This window comes from Diospyros lotus, chromosome 8 (assembly GCF_014633365.1).
Source record: "Diospyros lotus cultivar Yz01 chromosome 8, ASM1463336v1, whole genome shotgun sequence".
Lineage (NCBI taxonomy): Eukaryota > Viridiplantae > Streptophyta > Magnoliopsida > Ericales > Ebenaceae > Diospyros > Diospyros lotus.
Genome location: NC_068345.1, coordinates 34,764,870 through 34,782,300, shown reverse-complemented (window position 1 = coordinate 34,782,300; position 17,431 = coordinate 34,764,870). Strand labels below are relative to the sequence as shown.

General features: G+C 36.2%; 1 protein-coding gene across 3 annotated transcripts in view; it reads right to left on the bottom strand.

Moving 5' to 3' along the window:
- Nucleotides 1–3,551: 3,551 nt before the first annotated feature.
- The window catches only part of LOC127808690 (uncharacterized), a 55,860-nt gene continuing 41,980 nt past the window's right edge, over nt 3,552–17,431 (bottom strand). The window contains exons 8-14 of one of the 3 annotated variants that reach the window (XR_008024960.1): nt 7,779–7,943; nt 5,923–5,978; nt 5,752–5,809; nt 4,604–4,724; nt 4,418–4,522; nt 4,155–4,336; nt 3,552–3,971 (exon numbers count right to left, since the gene is read on the bottom strand). Coding sequence is in view for 2 of the 3 variants with exons in the window: in XM_052347260.1 (XP_052203220.1) it covers nt 4,224–4,336; nt 4,418–4,522; nt 4,604–4,724; nt 5,752–5,809; nt 5,923–5,978; nt 7,779–7,948 (623 nt within the window). In the remaining variant the exon portion in view is untranslated. Of the gene's footprint in view, nt 4,337–4,417; nt 4,523–4,603; nt 4,725–5,751; nt 5,810–5,922; nt 5,979–7,778; nt 7,949–17,431 lie in introns of all 3 variants that reach the window. The other 2 variants (XM_052347260.1, XM_052347259.1) reach the window with 2 other exon arrangements.

Sequence of the window (17,431 nt, the reverse complement as noted above, 5' to 3'; positions counted from 1 at the left end):
CCGCAGATATCTCTCACTTGGCTCTCCGCTCCGCTTAACCCACCGTCAGTTTTGTTATTATTATGAGTGGGAATTTAAATTTAATTAAAATTAAGATTTTTTATTTTATCGTGATTTTAAATATGACTATAATTAAAATTTTATCAAATATTTAATTTTAATTAAAATTTATCTCATATACAAAACATATCTTCATGAATTATTTTTTGATTAAGATAAAATTTTATATATATATCTATAAATAATTTTAAATTTATAAATAAATGTCTAATATTTTAAAATTAGTTATTGTTATATTATTTTTTTATAATAATATTTATTTAGTAATATTTTGATATGATATTATCATTTTTATAATATCAATTATTTACTTAGTGATATCTTATTTTTTATGTAAATAATTTTTTTATTTTTAATTTCTTACATAAAATTTTTTATTTATATGTGTGATTGATAGTTTGATTATAATTTATATTCAATTTAAATCAATATTCTCTTAGCCCGTTGTGTTTACAAATTAACGTCCAATTACAAAAATTTTAATTATTAATTAGCTTGAACTATTCCTAGATAAGACGCTTCCATACAATTTTTTAAATTAATTTTGAGAAAAAAATTAAGATATCACGTGCATAAAATATAAAAAATGTTATTTCAACATTTAATTGTAATAGTCACACACACATAAAAATATATAGTTTTTTTCACACCATATTAACCTTTTGGCCAACGTTGCTCACGGCGTTTGTTGTTTACTCGCACGACAGAGAGTGGTGATTGTACCCATCTAGCCCCCAGCAAAGGTGTCGAGGCTTCTCTGACCGATTACAGCTTCAAGAGAACTTGGGTATCTGAGCTCTGGAGCAAAGACGACTCCAAATCGAAGAGATTGAAATCACAGGAGAAAATTCTGTTCTCGTCCACGAAGAATATAGGGTTTTCGGCCAAGGAAGGATTGCAGGGAATGTAGCAATGGTTGAAGATGGGAATCAAAAAGGGTGCTAGCGATTTTGAGCGCTTTTTCGAGGTCGAATAGTCTCAGGCCCCAAGCCTTGGACAAGAGAGCATTGCGCGTGATGTGGAACGAGATGGTAGCGATTGGCATCTCGATGGAAGCGCGGAGGTAGAGCCGAGCAGAGCCAGAAGACTGCCAGTTGGGGAACCCTGGCTCAACAAGCAAGCCAACGAAGAGTACGGCCCTGAGTTTAGGAAGGAATGTGAATTTGAACTTTGCTTCAGCTAACGCGAACTCAGTGTTGGACAAGCTGGACTGGGCCTGGATTTTCAAGCTCTTTAGGTGGGTGATAACTGTGTCTGCGAGTAGCAAATGAAAGCAGCCAGTTCTTAACAGGGAGCAGCGTTGAACGTGGTTGAACGACGGTGGCTTTGGTTGATAGCCGGCGGAGGCCGGTTATGTGGGTTGGGTTTAGACTGTTCATTCTCTGTTAGGCACGTGAGCGACAAACTTCGTGAGCAACTCCAGTCAAGGGTTAATATGGTATGAAAATAACTAGTTGGAAAATTCTATTTGTGGCCAAATCTACTCTGCGCATCCACATTTTAAAATTGCTCTTTGCAGCCATTCATAATTATTCTTTGTACCCGTTAGTTTTTTAAAAATACCCTTTAGTGTATACAACCACTTGCTCTTCACACACATCATCATCGCACCCGAACATCATCATCAACGATCATGTTGTGGTCACCATCATCGCAAAACTCCCATTAGCGATAGTGAAAAATGCAACCATTATCATAGCAAAGCCCCTATTGACAACCATCCATCACCATTATTTTTTCCCATCCATCCATTTACACCTCCATGACTTTGGATTTGCATTTCTTGAAAACCTTAAATTCACAACACCAAACATTGCAAAAACATTCAACCAACAACCCCAAAATAAAAAAAAAAAGAAAAAAAAAGAAACAATGAAAAGATCTCGAGAACTAACAAGTGAAAAGGCAAATTAAGATTGAGATTATTGTTGGATTGAGATGTAAGAGATGGAGGATTTGGAAATGGAAAGAAAAAGCTCATGCAACATAGGCATAACGCAAATTAAGATTGAGATTACTATTGGATTGAGATGCAAGATATGGGGATTTGGAAATAGAAAGAAGGAGCTTAGGCGGCACAGGCATGGCGTTGAACTTTTGGGTTTGGGGCACCTTCATGGCCTCTGAACCACTGGGTTTTGGAGTTATGAAAGGCAGTTGTTGCTAATCGGTATAACTGCTATCGCCGACCTTATTCTCCAACCGTTTCGCCAGCAATCTCTTATTTTTCAATTGTGTGTATATATATGTGTGTGTTTGTGTATATATATATATACATATATATGTATGTGTCTATGTATGTATATATATATGTGTGTGTCTTCTTATACTTGAGAAAACAACTTGGAACGTTTTTTTTTACAGGAGCTCGAATCTCGAACCCTAGGGTTCGGGGCATTTTCATGACACCCTGAAATGCTGGGTTTAGGCCGTCTTCATGGCTGTTGAACCCCTGGGTTCGAGGGGCCATGAAGGGCAATCGTCATTGGCCAGTATAGTCATTGCCATGGCTAACCCTCTTCTCCAATCATTTCCCTATCAATATTTGATTCTCTAATTGTGCATGTGTGTATATATATATGTGTGTGTGTGCACGAATGTATGTATATATGTGTGTGTGTGTCTATGTATACGTTCGGATGTATTGCCATTGTTCTTCTACTTTATGGTTGTATTTTCATCCATTTTTTATCTTCACCGCATTGTTTCCAACATGAATTGGTGTGTATGGCAGATTGCGAATAGATTATTGAAGAAGAAAATGGCTGCAATAGTAAGAGTAAATATGAGTTTTTAAATTAAGATATTTCAGGTATATTGAAAAGTGATTATAGAGAAAACTAGGTGATTGTAAATAAAATTTTCCTAACTCGTTTAAATGTGTAAATGGATCTAAGTAAAATTAAGGGTGCCACAATAAAAAAAAAAAGAATTAAAAATTTAGGTGTATATTTATGTATTTGGCCTATATATTAATGTGTTATATTTTTTTTTATCATATTAATATAAATTTAAAAATATCACATAATATTCAAATAACATTTCTATATAAAATTACTTCGCCTTTCCCTGAATTATTTGTCTCCATCATGGCACTAGATGGTGTATCTCTCTTCTCTTTCTTTTTAAAATAATTCGTCAAGTGAGAAATAATTAATAAAGATTGACACTCCCTTTTACTTTTGTAGTCAGATTAAAAATTCCCTAAATTAAAATTTGTATATCTTAGAAGAAGAATTATCATTCTTAAAGATATATTTATTTACTTGTCAAAAAATGTAATTATTTATTAATAAAGATGAGCCGTGCCCAGCCCCCCGCCCGAGATCATAAAATAAAAATTATAAACTTACAATTTAAATGTAGAAAATTAAAATATTATACTGAAATAATGCATGTATTAGATAATATATTAAATTATTTTATTATCAGAAAATAAAATATTGAGAAATGAAATAATAAACATAATTTCATATTTGTATAGTCTCACGTATGATGTTATTCCAATTTATTATTTTTACTTCTTTTACCAAGTGGCCCAACCCGGTCATGAGGGCCCTTCAAAAGCCCAATTGCAATAGCCTGAACACGAATGGGACCCTACAGAACTTATGGAGCCGAGCCCTCGAGATGTTGAATTCACTCACAGCCCACTAGGCCTCCAGACCCATATTAAAGTGGTCACACACGATCTGCCTAGCCCCTTTAACAACTCTAGCCACATTCTTAGAATTTTTTGTTTTGCTACCAGCTACTATTAGGGGAAAGAGGTAATGAATTGATGAAATGTATACCTATCCCCTTGACTTCCTAGATTTTTAGAATATCCCAAAAAGAAAAAGATGCTAACATTTGGGAGTTCATCATAACTTTTGCACAAGTTCAAAGCTCCATTTCAGTCCCTGACCAGCCTGTAGATAAAAAGGACAAATAAACAATTAATGGCTACCTAAAATACCCAAAACAAAAAGAAAGAACAACTAATAGCTACCACTATTCAGGAAGTTGATTACATTCGGGAACACTTGCTAACACGAAAAGCTTAATTCATCAAAAACCATGCACCAAATCTAGGGATAAAACACGCACTCAACCTTCTCATCGATAGCCCCAAAAAAGGAAAAGGCGATCGTCCTTGTTCAATCGTTTTCCCTCGGGTCGAATCACAGCCAGCGCATGCAGAATATTCCTTCTCGAGATCCAACCCAACAACCCAACCCAAGGTCCTGGCCATAGCTGTAATATCTGCAGTTATCCCTTGCCACAGTCGGAGGTTCTGTTGAGAAGAGTATTATCATCGACGAGATAAACGGAAAATTTTAAGTTAGAAACTAAGTAATGAAGGTCAGTGGAGTACGCATGCGCCGGCACATAGTTGAGGGAACAGTGTTCATGAATTTTTCCTCAAATAGCAGGTGACCAGACTTGATACTCCATAACCGTATCTTACAGTCCTCTCCACCTGTAGCGTAACATATCAGTACTGTCCAAAAAGTTCAAATTCCCGATAAATGGGGGAGGAAGACAGGAGAAGAGAACTAACCCGACATCAAAATTCTCTCATCCGGATCAACTGCAAGTTGTATCCGAGTGTGTGTGTTCACGTTCCCTTCATAACATTGTACGGGGCCTCTCTGGATGATACGGTGATCATAAAGCCTGATCTGCATAAATGTGAATAACCGAGCATTAGCTTTACGCCTGTTGCTAACTTCCATCTAAGAAAACGAAGTGTACAAAACTAATAACAATGAACGAACTCAAACTCAATCATGGCATGAAATATTGGGGCTTCTGAAATACGTGGATGCAAATAAACGACATGGCGTTTCAGCAAGAGATTTGATGTGCAAGGAAGATTGAGGAGTTAACATGGTTCAAGAGACCCCAGGAAATCATCCAATCAAAACCCACATCATATATTTTATAGAACTAGAAAAGATCTGTCTTGTTAATATTTTGAAACAATTTATTCTACTATCTAAAAAAACTTTTTTCCGTTTGTCAAAGAAAATATCAGAATATACATGTAAAACCTTTCTGGAAACAAAAACCAAAAACTACACAAATCTTCACACAAAATTCAATAATTATAAATAGTTTGAAGTTCATAACTCCTTTTACACAAGGGCACAAATAGTGCTTGTCTGATCCAATTGCATATCATCACACGGTATTTCTCCAGACATTTTGGGTTTCCACATCTATCTCTAACTACCTGCTGTCTTGTTATACTTTATTATACTTCATATTTACGCCCTCCATTGTATTTAAAACATATCCAAAGCCATACCATTTCATCTAGAGTACCATTTTTCACAAACAGGCAATCACTAATTTACTAGGCAATCCAACTTCAAACCATAAGATAGCATAATTCAATATCAGAACTAACAGCCATGCTAGATCCTCATGAAATCCAACTTTAAAATGGCTTCCAAATTTGTTGCCACAATTTCTCATAAAAAACCCACAGAAAATAATTGACAATGTTCTTGAGAACCAGGAGTATAACATAATTGAATGGACTATCCCCCCCCCCCCCAAAAAAAAAAAAAGGAATAACCGCTCCCTAAAACTGGGATGTAGGAAAGATTTTGAAACGATATTACTAGCATTTGATTTATACAATGAGGAAACATGTTTCTGAATGAATTTGCATGATGCACTGAAGGAAGCAACAAGACTTACTGAACCATCCATGGAGCTAGCCAGGAAGTACTGATCATACATCTGAAGTGATGCCAAACTACAATTTCAGAAAAACACCTTCTTATGACAAAGGACTAAAAAAGATACCAAATGAATTAATAAATGGAATGTAAAGTAGGAGAGCTTAAGATGGTGCTGAAACCCGCTAACCAGGAAATAGATGAAGGCATGGATATGATGTGAGAGTGTAGTATGTTGCCTTTCAGCTGCGTGAGGTAAAATTCAGGATAATCAATGGTAAGAAGAGATTCAACAAAAAGACTGATCAGCAATTACTATTTGTTTGAACATTAAAAATTCTAGAAATGGTCTGAAGGAAAAACGAAAATATAAGAACATTTTGTAAATGTAGTGGCATATAGGAAAACTATTGTGTAAAAAGGTTATCACTAAAAGCTCATGATCAAACATGTAAAAGCAAAGAACAAATTAGTAAGCTAGAGTAGAGTCAGAATGCCCAACTAAACATCGCGTCAATAAGCTATTTACATGCATAGTGGTAAATTTTATTTTGGTATAAATCCAAAGGTAATCCTGGTTGGTTATCTAGCATTTGCTCGTTCTTGTTCTGCATAAGGTTTGTATTGTATCTAGAATGTTGACTGTCAAAACTATTTGTACTTGTCATAATAACATGCATTCATGGTCTCTATAAATTCCATGGTTGGATCATGTTGCAATGATCTAGTACATACTTCAGTACTGCACCAAAGTAGCATGTAAAGCACTGGCCTGGATTTGTGGGGTTCACCCGCTTCAGCAATACAACAGGTGAAGCCTGGATCACTGGGTATTCATCATGGGAACTCACATACATCCTGTCTGTCCGTGATTAAAACTTGCCAATAACTATGACTGTCTGTTGACATTCTAACCAAATTCTGAAACCATTACTGGGACAAAAGACTGTTTTATGCGCTATACGAAAAGAACAATATGAATTTAGTGCTTCGTGTGCTTTAATCTATGAGTACTTGTGTTGGAGAAGATAAAGGAAAAGAAAAATTGATTCAAAGCTGTGAATGAGTAGATAAGGAGATGAGGTTGTTATGAGAAAAGATAAAGCAATGTTTCAAAAACAGATGAGGGAATCCAAGTTCAAATTTATTCTAATCTGTAATATATTATTATTTAAACTTGTTGTAATCTATTCCTGTAATTTAAGAGAGTTTTTAGAATATTTTGTGTATATATAGTTCACCCTACGGATCAATGAAGTGTGAGGAAGAATGTTTTATTTCTCAACTTGATTTCCAATTGTATGAACTTACTGCCTTGGGAGTCTTTTAATTACCATTCCAAGAGATTTCCCATCCAAGAAGACCATAGAATCCCCAATTTCTATTTACACCTCCACAGCTGACAACTTCAGAACTTAACTGTACTAACTATTTAAAATGATGTTAAACATTGCAGTATCTCTAATGTGCTAAAGAACATCATCATCTCATTGAGAGAACCCTTAACAAAGATCAAACACAACTTGATATGTGGATTCAAGAGAATGCACACACAGTAAATCTAATATTGAACTTGATGGAACCTCATATTGCAGATGCACTCTCCTATATAGTATATACGAATAAAGGATATGCAATTATGCTAAATTGTAAATTCTAATTCCCTAGTGATACAATCAATGTGTATAAATCTTATTCTACAATATTTTTGGATACAGCAATGAGATTGGTTTCTTATAAATATTCTGATAATCTTAAATGGGGTTACATGAATAGTTGAATATACTCCAACTAGCAATGGCAAACATTCATGAAATGTTTGCACAATGAGAGTACACAGTGGTTCTTTTCTTTTGGCTAGAAGAAAAGGTCATAATGTCAAATAAATGAATAATCCCCATTGCAACCATCTAAACATTGCAGTTTAGGATTACATTATAGTAAATATGTTCTGGTCCTATTTTAGCATCACAACTTTGAGCTTTTTTACATAAACATTACCAGGAAAACTAAAAAAGGGAATAAGATAGAACTAGATAGAGGTACCTCAAACCATTGTTTACTAGAATTTTGAGGGGTTCTTGAAGATTTGGGAATTTCATGAGATTGATGAGAAATTCGATGTCTAGTGAGTCTATCAGAACGTCCGTCTGATCTTTGGCGAGTATCAACCGTCACAATAGCTCCATTTCTGAGGCCACACAAAACAACCTGTCCTGTCCACGAGGTAGGTAGGTTAAATTGTGACCAAAGGCTATTTAATGAATAGTAGACAACAGGCATACCAATTTGTTTCATTACTCACCACCAAATATGCTAACATATCATAATGATAAAAATTATTGTAAAACCATCTACAAAAAGAATGAAAATGGAAAATAATATTAAAATAGAAGAAAAATATTAAAAGAATCTTGATTGCCAAGCTCATGATGAGTTTAGTAGCTGTCAAAGCAGAACAGTCGGGAGGCATGGGGACAAAAGGGACTGCTAAAAGTAGGGAAATTTTGACTTACAAATGGGCACCACTCTGAATGTGATGAAATTAAGGTTACTTGATGTATACTTTTATTTTTCATAGTTTCATATGCTGATAGGTTAAAGTCTGTGTTTTATAGGTTAAAGAATATTTTTTTAAAAAGTAATAATCAACGGAAAGGGTGCCACTATGATAGCAGTGCTCAACATACTAGGGCCTTTGTGCACCAACTTGATTCTGTTGTTAGACATCTATGTGAAGTGTGAACCTAAAATAGGTTGAAATAAACACTGCTAAAGGGGGTAGGGACTGGGGGGAGGCTGAGTATGAAGGCGACCCTCACAAAGAGGGGAGCCTCATGCACTAGGGGGCACCCCTTTAGGTAGTTCATAAATATATACATACATAAATCATTGAAGTTCAATTCCAAATCCAGCAATTATGAGATGTCACTTAACTAATGATCCCCTCTACTCTTGCAGGAAGAGACTACAAGGTTTCTCATCAAATTTACTTTTTCCTATATAATAATTCATCAATATTTCCACTGTAGTATCTCAGTTTCATAAACATTTTCTAGTTTTACACAGTTTTGATTCAACTCAGCAACAATCATTGAAGTTTTAACAACTAATTGCCTTCAAATTTGAGTTTTTGAAGCCTCTTTCTTTCATAAATTAGACTCACAATTTTCAAATCCCCATTCTTACAGATTTTCCAGAGTCTAAACCTACCAGAAAACCAATTAAAGCTAGCACAGTCCCAAACTGTCAAGTGATTTATGCATCTGTATGGTAAACGGGGTAAATGATCTGGTGCAATTTATATGCATGCAAGTACACAAAAATCTTCCTAGGAAATCAGTTGTTTTAATTTTCTACTTCTTTCATGTAATTATCTCAAGCCAGTTGACAGTTTTGTAAGTTTAGAGTTGTGATATCATAATGGCTGCCATCAGGCACTACTAATTTAGGGCTAATTAACTTCATTTTTTACATGTTTCATGGTGCTCTAGAGGCCCTTATCAACACTATACCTCAAAGTGTGTCTACCTACAATTTCCCCCCTCCTTTTTACATGATTCCTTGCTCATTTTCTTATTTATCTAGGTGCTTCAACACCCTCAGTGTTGTTAACCCCCTATCCAAGTCAAGACTCTTGAAATCTACAACCCAAATCCCAAAACCATTAACTAACCTGTAGAAATTAACCAACTTTTCACATTATCCCTTAGTTTACCATTGTTTTGGTTATGAAAATGGTAGATATTGCACTGCGAAGTCATGATCCAATTACAAGTACCTTCTTTACATTTTCTCCCAATGGTATAACTTACTTCCAACATGATGCATGGACAACAATAGTTTGAAGTGAGACTATAAGAGAACCAAGAATATTTCAGCTGAGTAGAAAAATAGGCCCATGGCTTGACTTAAATCAGATGACACAAGCTAATGTAAGCTGTCCAATAGCTTTTGCACAGCCTCAACACCACCCGTATTGTATTGCTGAATTGAAACATAATAAACTTGCAAATTAACACACACACACACACAGAGAGAGAGAGAGAGAGAGAGAGAGAGACATCGGACTTACCAGGGCACAAAAAATGAGGTCTTATATATAAAGCACATAATGTTGGGAATATGACTATTCTCGTAATGCTCAAGAAAAGAATTCTTCGGTTTGCAAGCAATTCAAATCATTAATTCAGCAATTCTATTATGTTTAAGGACAGATTATTTTTTGTAGAAAACTATGTGCAGAAATATAGGAACAGTTAGGCACCGAGGCAAAATAATAGGGACAGTTTAATTAATTCATTATACAGTTATTGTTTTTCCCAAGACAATTTTTTCTATGTTTAACTATCTCCACAAGGGCGGTTATCATTTGTAATATATATGTGTGTCCAATCCAAATAATAGATTAAGGAGTTTTACAGTCCAAACTTCTTCATGGTATCAGAGCATTTTTGTTTAGAAAATTCATCCGTCATCCCAATGGCGTCCTTCACCACAACAGTCTTTATTTCCTCTCAAATTCCCGCTATTTCTAGTTCTAATGGACATTCGGTTATGATGTTCATACATGGTAGAGGAAAAGATGATTATCTTTTAAACAAGCCTTAGGAAATCGAGAATGGTTGCTTAGATTGATATTGAGAGGACTTTGAAAATATATACAGGTTACAACTTATCTCTTTCCTATAAAGTAGGAAAGGATTTGAGTAATTTACTCGTAAAATCTAGGAACAACTATCTCCTAAAGTTTAGGAGATAAAATAGATATAAAATATAAATTTACAACTGAAACATAATTTAACCAACTTAAGATAATCTGATTTAATCTCTTTGCAAAGCTTCCACACTCCTCTTTAACTTAGACTTCTCCTTCCACTTGGAACCTCATTCTCGTCTAACACTCCCCCTCAAGCTGGTGAATAGATGAAAGTCATTCCCAGCTTACTAATTAGGGACTCAAAACATGGTCTTGCAATTGCCTTTGTTAAAACATCAGCTACTAGAGTAGTGGAAGGTATATAGGACAGACTTATCCCTCCTTTAATTTCTCTCTTTATAAAACTTCAGTCTATTCTCACATGCTTCATTCGGTCATGTTGTATCGAATTTTTAATAATACTGATAGCTGATTTGCTATCACTAAATACCTTTGTTTGTTGAGATAAAGGTATCCCCAAGTCTTCCATTAGTCTTTCCAACCAAATCACCTCACATATCCTATGACCAAATGCACGAAACTCGGCTTCAGCACTACTGCGAGCCACAACCGATTGCTTCTTGCTTCTCCATGTAACTACATTTCCCCAAACCTTGGTACAATACCCTGAAGTTGACTGACTATCTTCTCTAGAATCGGCCCAATCAACATCCATGTAGTCTTCAATTCCCCTATTTTCAGTTTTCTTAAACATCAATCCCTTCCCCAGTGTCCCCTTTAGGTATCTTAAAACATGATGAACATCTCTCATGTGTCTTTGATAGGAGAATGCATGAATTGACTGATTACACTTACTGAATAGGCTATATCAGGCCTTGTTAGTGACAAATAAATTAATCTTCCTACTAACCTTTGATACCTCTCTTTTTCCACCGAAGCATCATCACCATTTTCTTCAACTTTTCTGCCCTTTTCCAAGGGAGTTCCAGCTGGTCTGCAGGTCATCATTCATGTATCTTTTAGCAAATCCAAGGTATATTTTCGTTGTGCGATGAATAGACCTTCTTTGCTTCGGGCCACCTCCATGCCTAGGAAATATCTCATGGTTCCTAGGTCTTTTACTTCAAACTCAGCCTTCAATTGCTTCTTTAGGTTATCAATTTTTTGCAAATCATCCCTTGTCACAATAATATCATCAACATAAACAATCAACATAGCCCTTTTTTTTATTTTATTTTCAGTGGGTTTAATAAACAAGGTGTGATCAGATTGTCTTTGTTTATATCCTAATCGGTTGAGTCATGCTTAATTTATGGAACCAGGCCCTTAGTGACCGTTTTAATTCATAGAGGGACTTCTTTATCTTGCACACACTTCCATTATCAACCAGATGCTCAAAATCGGGGGAAACCTTCATATATTTCCTCATCTAAATCGCCATTAAGGAAAGCATTCTTAATGTCGAATTGGAAGAGGAGCCAATCTAAATTCACAGCAATAGATAATAACACTCGGATAGAATTTAGCTTAGCAACTGGTGCAAATGTCTCCTCATAATCAATCTCATAGGTTTGAGTGAAGCAACCAATCTAGCCTTGTATCTCTCAATACTCCCATCTGCATTATGTTTTATTGTAAATACCCCCCAGCATCCAATTGGTTTCTTGTTTGGAAGCAGTGGAACAATCTCCCAGGTCTTGTTTCCTACTAGGGTAGCCATTTCTTCCATCATAGCCACTCTCCACTTAGGATCACTCATAGCATTCTGAATATTTTTAGGAACTTCAGTGCTGTCAATCTTGGCCACAATCCCCTGAATTGTGGTGACAATTTGGCATATGTTAAATGGTTAGACATAGGATATTTGACACACGACCTTACCCCTTTTCTTAGAGCTATAGGAACCGCCCAATCCAAACCATCTTCCTCTCTAGCATAGTTGTTAGTGTTGTTTCTGAGTGTAGCAATCCCCTCATTATTAACCATATTCTCTTCCGATGAACTAGGATCTAAGAGTAATGGATGGTCTTGCTTTGGTCCTAGCTGACCTTTAGGTCTTCTAGATTAAAAAAAAAAAAGAAGAGGGTTATCAGCTGTCGTATGTGGGGAGGCTGAAATTTAGGGCTAGAACTTGTTTTCTCAAGACCAGAAAGATGAGGAGATTAAGATGTATGAGAAACAGAGGGCGGAACAGAATGTGCAGGGAAGCCACTGGTTCTGCCAATGTGTTATCACAAAGTGCTGAGGATGCTCTTCCTTGAGAACAATGATAGGATAGGATCAATGGGAAAGAAGGAGGGAAGAGGATCAGTAGGGATTGGTTTTGTGCTTGTGATGGGATAAAATGTAAGATCCTCGTAGAAGATAACATTGATGGAAACAAAAAATCTGTGATTGGTAGGACAATAGCACTTGTATCCCTTTTGAGAGGGTGAATACCCAATAAAGATGCATTTGTGAGCTTTAGGGTCCAATTTGGTTCAAGATAGAGCATTGTTGTGAACATACACAATGCATCCAAAGACCTTAGGATCAATGGAAAAAATGTATACAGAGTGCAAAGGATGCTAAGGGAGGTTTGGAATTGCAAAGTTTTGGAGGGTAGACGGTTGATTAAATAAACGGCTATGAGGACAACTTCTTCCCAATAGGAGTGAGGGACATTAATGGTAAACATCATAGCTCTAGCCACCTCTAGGAGATGTCGATTTTTTCTTTCAGCTACCCTATTTTGTTGGAGTGTATATGGACAAGAGCTTTGGTGAAAGATACCATGCTCGGCCAAGTAGTTTGTGAAATCATGTGAAAAATACTCTCGACCATTGTCGGTTCGAAGAATTTTAATATAAGTTTGGAACATATTCATAATAAACTTATGAAATCTTTTGAATATGTTACTAGCTTCTAATTTTTCCTTCATTAAATACACTCAACAAGCCCTAGAATGATCATCAATGAAGGTAATAAACCACCTAGAACCAATGATATTAGGTCATTTAGAGGGACCCCAAATATCATTATGGATCAAATGGAAAGGTTTAGAAGGTTTATACAATTGAATAGGATGATGCGATCTAGGCTGTTTAGCAAAAGTGCATTGTTCACATGATAGAATCTGCTCTTTATTGCTGAAACTATCGGGATACGAAGATTTTAGATAAAGGAAGTTAGGGTGTCCTAAGCGTTTATGCCATAACAAGACTTTGGCATTGGTGGTCACGCTTGGGACAACTTTATTTGAAGAAGAATTAGGGAAATCTCCTGCAAGATACTAAAGGCCGTCCAACACCGTACCATTGCTAATCCTCCTCCTCGAGGCTTGGTCCTGAAACACAATAGGAAGGGTAGAATATTACATTGCAATTCATATCCTTGGTGATTCGATTGACTGATAGTAAGTTATGTTGCAAACCAAGAACATGTAGTACAAAATTGACCCTTAGTTTAGATATATACATACTGTTCCCATTCCGAAAGCCAGTGAGGTGGTTCCATTAGCCATAGATATATTGAGGGAGGAGTTACATAGGGTATAATCAGTCATAGAACATGTAGAATTTGTCATATGATCTGATGCACCAGTATCAACTATCCATATGTTCTTAAAAAACCTTTTAGAAGCTAAGGAGTAGTGCTGGGAATTACCTTGCAAGGCTACTGATGCAGTGGATTGTGGATTATTAGAACTTGATTGGGCTGTACCATGATTGAGGAGAGCCTGTACAAGGCTTGTATCTGATCTTCGGATAGGTTCAAACTAGGTTTAGTTTCTGTTGAAACCTCTGCATTATATGTAGATATGGGGCTCTCCTTCCTGTGTCGTGGCTTCCAATTTGCTAGTTTTCCATGGATCTTCCAGCAGGTCTCCTTAGTGTGATAGGGTTTCTTCCAGTGGTCACACCATATTTTTTTTCCTTCCTTGAGTTTTGGGAAGAAGTTCTCCCTGTTTGATAAAGGCAAGGGCCGAGTTTTAGTGTGGCAAAACAAGGTCGGTTTGGTGATGAAGCATCACCTTATGCTTGCTTTCCTCCCTTCTTACTTCAGCAAATACTTCCTTAAGAGATGGTAAGGGCTTTGTGCCTAAGATTCTCCCTCAAACTTCATCCAAGTCGAGATTAAGACCATGTAGGAAGTTAAAAATTTGATATTTTTCTATCATCTTATTGTATTTATTGCTATCAGCTGGAGATTCCCAACTGATGGTATAAAACATATCCCTTTCATGCCACAATTCCACCAAAACATTAAAATATTCAGTAACACTGCTCATACCTTGTTTGGTTGTCCTAATGGAAGATCAGATTTCAAAGCATTGAGAGGAATTCTCCAAGTCCGAGAGCATCTCTTGGACTGATTCCCAAATCTCTTTTGTTGTTTTGTAGAATAGGTATGTTCTCCCAATTTTAGGCTCCATAGAGTTGATCAACCAAGCCATGATGGTTGAAATCTCTGCCTCCCAAAGGCCATAGGTGGCTGTCATGGATGGTGGAATGAGGATAGATCCAGTTAGATAATTGGATTTGCCCTAGCCCTCGGCCTTGATCACTAACATTACCGATTGAGACCACTCTTTAAAATTACTCCCATTTAGCTTATGTTGAGTAATTTGTAGAGGGTGGTTATCAATAGGTGTTGTAGAGAGATATGATGAAGACGAAAGTGGGAGAAAGGTTCTCGGAGAACTAGTGGCTGAGGCTTCGGTTAGGGCTGGATTTGGGTTTGTTTCGGACATGATCAAAACTGAAAAAAAATCATTGCCACTTAGATTGATATTAAGAGGACTTTGAAAATATATGTAGGTTACAACTTAATCTCTTTCCTATAAAGTAGGAAAGGATTTGAGTAATCTACTCTTAAAATCTAGGAACAACTATCTCCTAAAGTTTAGGAGATAAAACAGATATAAAATACCAATTTACAAAAACTGAAACATAATTTAAATAACTTAAGATAATTTGATTTCTCTTTGCAAAGCTTCCACACTCCTCTTTAACTTAGACTTATCCTTCCACTTGGAACCTCATTCTCATCCAACAATCTTAATGGTGAAACCCCTTAGCCAAATTCAACAGATTCGAAGTACAAGACATGGAATGCATAATACAATATGGTAATGTCATGGCTTGTCAATTCCATGACTAATGAAGTTGGAGAAAATCTCATCCTCCATGAGACGGCACAAGAAATCTAGGATGTTGCAAAAAGAGACAGTATTCTAACACTAAAGACATGGTAGAGGTAGCATCAAATAGACCTCTCAATAATCCAATATTTTAGTCGTCTAACTAGATATTGGCAGTAATTCGACATGTTCAAAATGAGCTAAATAGACAGACACTTCATAAAAAAGAAAATTGAAGGTGGATTTCCTACATATCAAGAATTTACCAAAGACTGTCTACTGAATACTCAGTTTGAAGATGTAAAGATCCAAGCTAAGCTTACTTCACATTTACAACCCAACTTGAGGGGGCGTGTAGAAAACCATGTGCAGAAATATAGGAACAGTTAGGCAATTAGGAAAAATAATAGGGACAATTTAATTTATTCATTACATAGTTATTTGTTTTCCTAAATAAGACAATTTTTACTGTATTTCACTGTCTCCGTAGGGACAGTTACCATTTGTAATATATATATGTATCTAATCCAAATAATAGATTAAGGAGTTTTACGGTCCAAATTTCTTCATTTTTTTATTTTTCTCAATGTTTGCTTCTAAACTGAAAATATCACTTTGCAGGAGTTTTAAAGTACTTTTCAGAACTGCAACCAGGCCATAAAAATAAGAAACTTCTCTTGACTTTCAAACCTGAGCTTTACTTTCCAACTTGGTGGGAGTTGTGACTTTTACTGGAACTGAAACTCTCTCTTCTGTTCAACTAGGCTTTAACGTAAAGACTTTGCAGGCTTACCTTGTAGGCTATCAAATCACAGTAGCTGGAAGAAGTAACTTTTTCTCTTAAGGTACACTCACCAGCCAACAACCAAGTCAATGTGCCATTCCTATCCCTCCCAACAGAGCTTCTAAACTGAAAAGGAACACCTAGCATTCTTCCCTGATAGTTGGTCATCAATGCTAAAAGTGATGAATCCAAAAGTACAGCAAGCTCCATCACAATCCTACAAACTCAAATTTTATTGATACTACAGGAAGAGAAAAATGAGAAATTTGAAAATCAACTCCCTCAACATGGCTAAACAAAAACCTTGAATGGGTTTAGTAAGCTGCGCTGAGCCAGATTGGTTTTGGATCGAAAACTTTCATCTGACCTTAGTTCAAGTTAAGTTCAAATGCAGTTCTTGATCAGAACTATGCACATTGGGCATACAATTAGACTTAATAGTACAAGTTTTCATGTCTTTTCCATTTTACATTGTCCAGTTCTATTGGCAATACTGACAAATTCATTAATCCACAATGGATTCCTTGGTCTTCTACAACTTTGACACCCTGATTTGCAGTGAGATAAAGTAATGTAGTAGACCAGAGCCTAATGTCATAGCAAGTCCAGCCAGGATAATTTTCTGGGTAGCAGCAATAGAAGTAGAGAGAATGAAGGCATTTTGTATATAAAGAGATGCCTGAGAAGAGAATGAAGTGTTGGCTGCACAACCAGCCTATACATGCTCCTTAACATGTAAGGGAGCTACTGGCTGCTTGATGTCAGACCAGGTGTCCACCACTCCCCCCACTACTAATGACCACAAGTACCACCCTCAATGACCTCCCATACTGACTATAGTTAATGAACAAAGAATTATTGAGCTGCTTATTGACTTAAGATCCAAGTCAGTTCTAGACTTCTTTTGCTATACATTTGCATGTTGAAAATGAACCATACACTTGAAAATAAAACCCTTGAGCATAAATCCCAAGTTTAAATCCTCAATCAAGTATAAATGTATGCAAATTTCCTCTGCAGCATGCTAACAGGCATGCAGCTGCAGCCCTTATGCAAAACTTATCTTAGATGCAGCTTTTCCGCAGGCATTTTACTGCATGCTGCCCAACCATTCATGTCTCATGAAAATGCAA